The sequence below is a fragment of the Colobus angolensis genome, unplaced genomic scaffold (genome assembly GCF_000951035.1).
Source record: "Colobus angolensis palliatus isolate OR3802 unplaced genomic scaffold, Cang.pa_1.0 Scaffold170, whole genome shotgun sequence".
Classification (NCBI taxonomy): domain Eukaryota; kingdom Metazoa; phylum Chordata; class Mammalia; order Primates; family Cercopithecidae; genus Colobus; species Colobus angolensis.
This window is the reverse complement of record NW_012114822.1, coordinates 2,560,398-2,564,805: the sequence shown is the minus strand read 5'-3', so window position 1 is coordinate 2,564,805 and position 4,408 is coordinate 2,560,398. Positions and strand designations below refer to the sequence as shown.

The 4,408-nt window shown below is 54.2% G+C and overlaps 1 protein-coding gene across 2 annotated transcripts in view; it reads left to right on the top strand.

The window, feature by feature from the left end:
* LOC105509158 (taste receptor type 1 member 1) overlaps positions 1 to 4,156 on the top strand; it is a 24,387-nt gene extending 20,231 nt beyond the window's left edge. For both annotated transcript variants that reach the window (XM_011938268.1, XM_011938267.1), the window contains 3 exons: positions 509 to 721; positions 1,043 to 1,163; positions 3,056 to 4,156. In XM_011938268.1, the coding sequence (XP_011793658.1) occupies positions 509 to 721; positions 1,043 to 1,163; positions 3,056 to 3,987 (1,266 nt within the window). In that variant the 3' untranslated portion in view covers positions 3,988 to 4,156. The remainder of the gene's footprint in view (positions 1 to 508; positions 722 to 1,042; positions 1,164 to 3,055) is intronic.
* The last annotated feature ends 252 nt before the right edge of the window (positions 4,157 to 4,408 follow it).

Here is a 4,408-nt window from a genome sequence, read left to right as displayed (position 1 = left end):
GATGGTCTCAATCTCCTGACCTCGTGATCCGCCTGTCTCGGCCTCCCAGAGTGCTGGGATTACAGGCGTGAACAACTGCGCCCGGCCTAATTTTTGTATTTTTAGTAGAGATGGGGTTTCACCACGTTGACCAAGCTGGTCTCGAACTCCTGGCATCAAGTGATCCTTCCGCTTCAGCCTCCCAAAATACTGGGATTACAGGCGTGAGCTCTCTTCTCTTAGACAGATCTTTCTCTCTGATCCGTACCTTCTCTCACCCACTGTGTCTTGGAAGTGTCAAGTGACAAGGTCCAGGGCTAAAACTGTCTGTAAAGGAGCCTTTGTTAGAGGCCTCCTCTCAGGAGGTTGGTGGGGAGGGTTGAGGGACTTCCTAAGAAGGAAGGGACTATACCTTCCTGATGGGCTGAAACCACCAGGATGGAAACCCAGGAAGGCCCCATGCCCTTGCTTCTGGGACCATGTGGGTCTGTGCTGTCTATGGTGGCTTTGTGATATGTGTTTCTTTCAGCTTTTGGAGCAGATCCACAAGGTGAATTTCCTTCTACACGAGGACACTGTGATGTTTAATGACAATGGAGACCCCGTCAGTAGCTATAACATAATTGCCTGGGACTGGAGTGGGCCGAAGTGGACCTTCACAGTCCTCGGTTCCTCCACGTGGTCTCCAGTTCAGCTAGACATAAATGAGACCAAAATCCAGTGGCATGGAAAGGACAACCAGGTAATGGGGATGTGGCCATTCACCAGGTAACTGCCTTATGGGTAGCCTAGAGCCTGGGGGTGATGCTGACACAGTGTACAGGGAGCAGGAGGGGGACCCCAGGGGTCCAGCTGCCACCACTCTACCCATCCTGGCCAGGGAAGCAGGGAAGACATTCATAGGCGAGTGTGCAGATGCCCTGGGGCGGAAGTTCACATGACCAGGGGCCCTGCCCTGGGAGTGAGCCCTGAGGGCAGATGCACAGAGATTCTGTTTTCTGTTCCACATGTGAGCTGTCCTTTGACTTGGGCCCCTATGTGTGGCCCCTCTGGCTTCTTACAGGTGCCTAAGTCTGTGTGTTCCAGTGACTGTCTTGAAGGGCACCAGCGAGTGGTTACGGATTTCCATCGCTGTTGCTTTGAGTGTGTGCCCTGTGGGGCTGGGACCTTCCTTAACAAGAGTGGTAAGTGTGCAATGGAGCAGGCGAGCTACCCAGCACTCCCGGGGGCTACACGGTGGAGGGAGGCCTCCCTTGGTCCCCATGTGCACATGCCCTGCCCCAGAACCAGGGCCCAGTCACTTGGCTGCCAGTTAGCTTCAGGTTGGAGGACTCCTGCTACCAGACAGAATTCTGATAAAGAGAATCAGCCGCTGGGTGCAGTGGCTCATGCCTGTAACCCCAGCACTTTGGGAGGCCAAGGCGGGCGGATCACTTGAGGTCAGGAGTTCGAGATCAGCCTGGCCAACATGGTGAAACCCCGTCTCTACCAAAAATATTAAAAAATTTGCTGGGTATGGTGATGCGTGCCTGTTATCCCAGCTACTCGGGAGGCCGAGGCAGGAGAATCACTTGAACCCAGGAGGCGGAGCTTGCAGTGAGCCGAGATGGTGTCACTGCATTCCAGCCTGGGCGACAAAGCAAGACTTTGTCTCAAAAAAAAAAAAAAAAAGGCCGGGCACGGTGGCTCAAGCCTGTAATCCCAGCACTTTGGGAGGCCGAGGCGGGCAGATCATAAGGTCAGGAGATTGAAACCATCCTGGCTAACACGGTGAAACCCCGTCTCTACTAAAAAATACAAAAAACTAGCCAGGCGAGGTGGTGGGCGCCTGTAGTCCCAGCTACTCAGGAGGCTGAGGCAGGAGAATGGCGTGAAACCGGGAGGCGGAGCTTGCAGTGAGCTGAGATCTGGCCACTGCACTCCAGCTTGGGCGACAGAGCGAGACTCCGTCTCAAAAAAAAGAGGCTGATTGCGGTGGCTCACGCCTGTAATCCCAGCACTTTGGGAGGCCAAGACGAGAGGATCCCCTGAGGATCAGGAGTTCGAGACCCACCTGAGCAACATGGTGAAACCCCATCTCTACTAAAAATACAAAAAAAATTAGCTGGGTGTTGCGGTATGTGCCTGTAATCCGAGCTATTTGGGAAGATGAGGCAGGAGACTCTCTCGAACCCAGGAGGCAGAGGTTGTGGTGAGCTGAGATTGTACCATTGCACTCCAGCCTGGGCAACAAAAGCAAAACTCCATCTGAAAAAAAAAAAAAAAGGAAAAGAAAGAATCAGCCAACTGAAATCCTTAGACCGAGGTGTGTCCTCTACTAGACAGCTGTCATCACAACTCCTACAAATGCAATCGTATCCTGAATTCAACCTCTTTCTCTAAATGAATGTAGCTATTGTTCCCTTTGTGCCCTCTTGTCCTATTGTCCCTTCTGTTGCCCATGCCAAAGACAGCCAGCTCCTTGAACAGCTTGGCCTGAATACAGATACTAGTATGTCTGCAACAGAGAAAAAAACAGCATTCCCCATCCAGCAATGCAAGATCAAGAACAGAGAGCAAATTAAATAGCTAAGGACTCATGTCCTTTGTTGATGTCCAGGGGCCACATTCTTTCCTTTCACCATCTCTGTAGGGACAGGAATACTTCCCTTCTGTCCTGAGGGTCAGGACTCAGAGAAACCACAGAGCAGCAGCTAAGGAAAATGGTTCATGGAAATGCTGGAGAGAGAGAGGGATTAAAATGCCCTCCCTTGGGAGCAGGCTGCTCCCATTGGATCGTAGCCTCTCTGTTATGTGGGCAGAGCTACCAGGGTAAGGTCCTCCCTAGGGTTTGCAAAACCCTCATGGGATCATGAGCCATATAGAACTGACATGTGTGTCTCCAGAGTCTGTAATTAACACAGGCATTTTGAGGAAATGCTTGGCCTCAGGCCCCACTCCCGGCTACCCCCATCCCACCATGCCTAGCACAGTCTAGCTGCCTGGGTACAATTCTCCCAGTATCTTGCAGGCCCCTAATTCCTATTCCTACTCTGCTTATCTGGCTCTCAGGAACCTTCTTGGCCTTCCCTTTCAGACCTCTACAGATGCCAGCCTTGTGGGAAAGAAGAGTGGGCACCCGAGGGAAGCCAGACGTGCTTCCCGCGCACTGTGGTGTTTCTGGCTTGTCAAGAGCACACCTCTTGGGTGCTGCTGGCAGCTAACACGCTGCTGCTGCTGTTGCTGCTTGGGACTGCTGGCCTCTTTGCCTGGCACCTAGACACCCCTGTGGTGAGGTCAGCAGGGGGCCGCCTGTGCTTTCTTATGCTGGGCTCCCTGGCAGCAGGTAGCAGCAGCCTCTATGGCTTCTTTGGGGAGCCCACGAGGCCTGCATGCTTGCTGCGCCAGGCCCTCTTTGCCCTTGGTTTCACCATCTTCCTGTCCTGCCTGACAGTTCGCTCCTTCCAACTAATCATCATCTTCAAGTTTTCCACCAAGGCACCTACATTCTACCACGCCTGGGTCCAAAACCATGGTGCTGGCCTGTTTGTGATGATCAGCTCAGCGGCTCAGCTGCTTATCTGTCTAACTTGGCTGGTGGTGTGGACTCCACTGCCCACTAGGGAATACCAGCGCTTCCCCCATCTGGTGATGCTTGAGTGCACAGAGGCCAACTCCCTGGGCTTCATACTGGCCTTTCTCTACAATGGACTTCTCTCCATCAGTGCCTTTGCCTGCAGCTACCTGGGCAAGGACTTGCCAGAGAACTACAACGAGGCCAAATGTGTCACCTTCAGCCTGCTCTTCAACTTCATGTCCTGGATCGCCTTCTTCACCACGGCCAGCATCTACGACGGCAAGTATCTGCCTGCTTTCAACATGCTGGCTGGGCTGAGCAGCCTGAGCAGCGGCTTCGGCGGGTATTTTCTGCCCAAGTGCTACGTGATCCTCTGCCGCCCAGACCTCAACAGCACAGAGCACTTCCAGGCCTCCATTCAGGACTACACGAGACACCGCGGCTCCACCTGACCAGTGGGATCAGCAAGCATAGCTGGTAGCCTTCTCTGTCCTGAGGGTCGATTGTCGAGCAGGCCGGGGCTGTTTGGGAGGCCTTTGGGCACCTCAGTCTGGGGTTGGGACGTGTAAGCGCCCGGGAGGGCCCAGACCAGGCTCCGGGCTGCCAATAAAGAAGTGAAATAAGTATCTGGTCTCCTGTCGGGGAAGAGGGTGAGGTGTCGCAGATTCAAGTCTGAACCCAGAATCTGGAGAAGGCTGGGTGCCCAGCTTGACGTTGCTAGGCAACCCCGGAGACGGGCCCAGCGCCAAAAGAACAGGGCGTGGCCTCATTCCCTCATCCCATTGGCCGTTCTCTGCGGGGCCCCGCCCTCGGGTGCCGGAGCTAGAAGCTCTACGCTTCCGAGGCGCCCCTTCTGGCCGGCACGCTCTGACG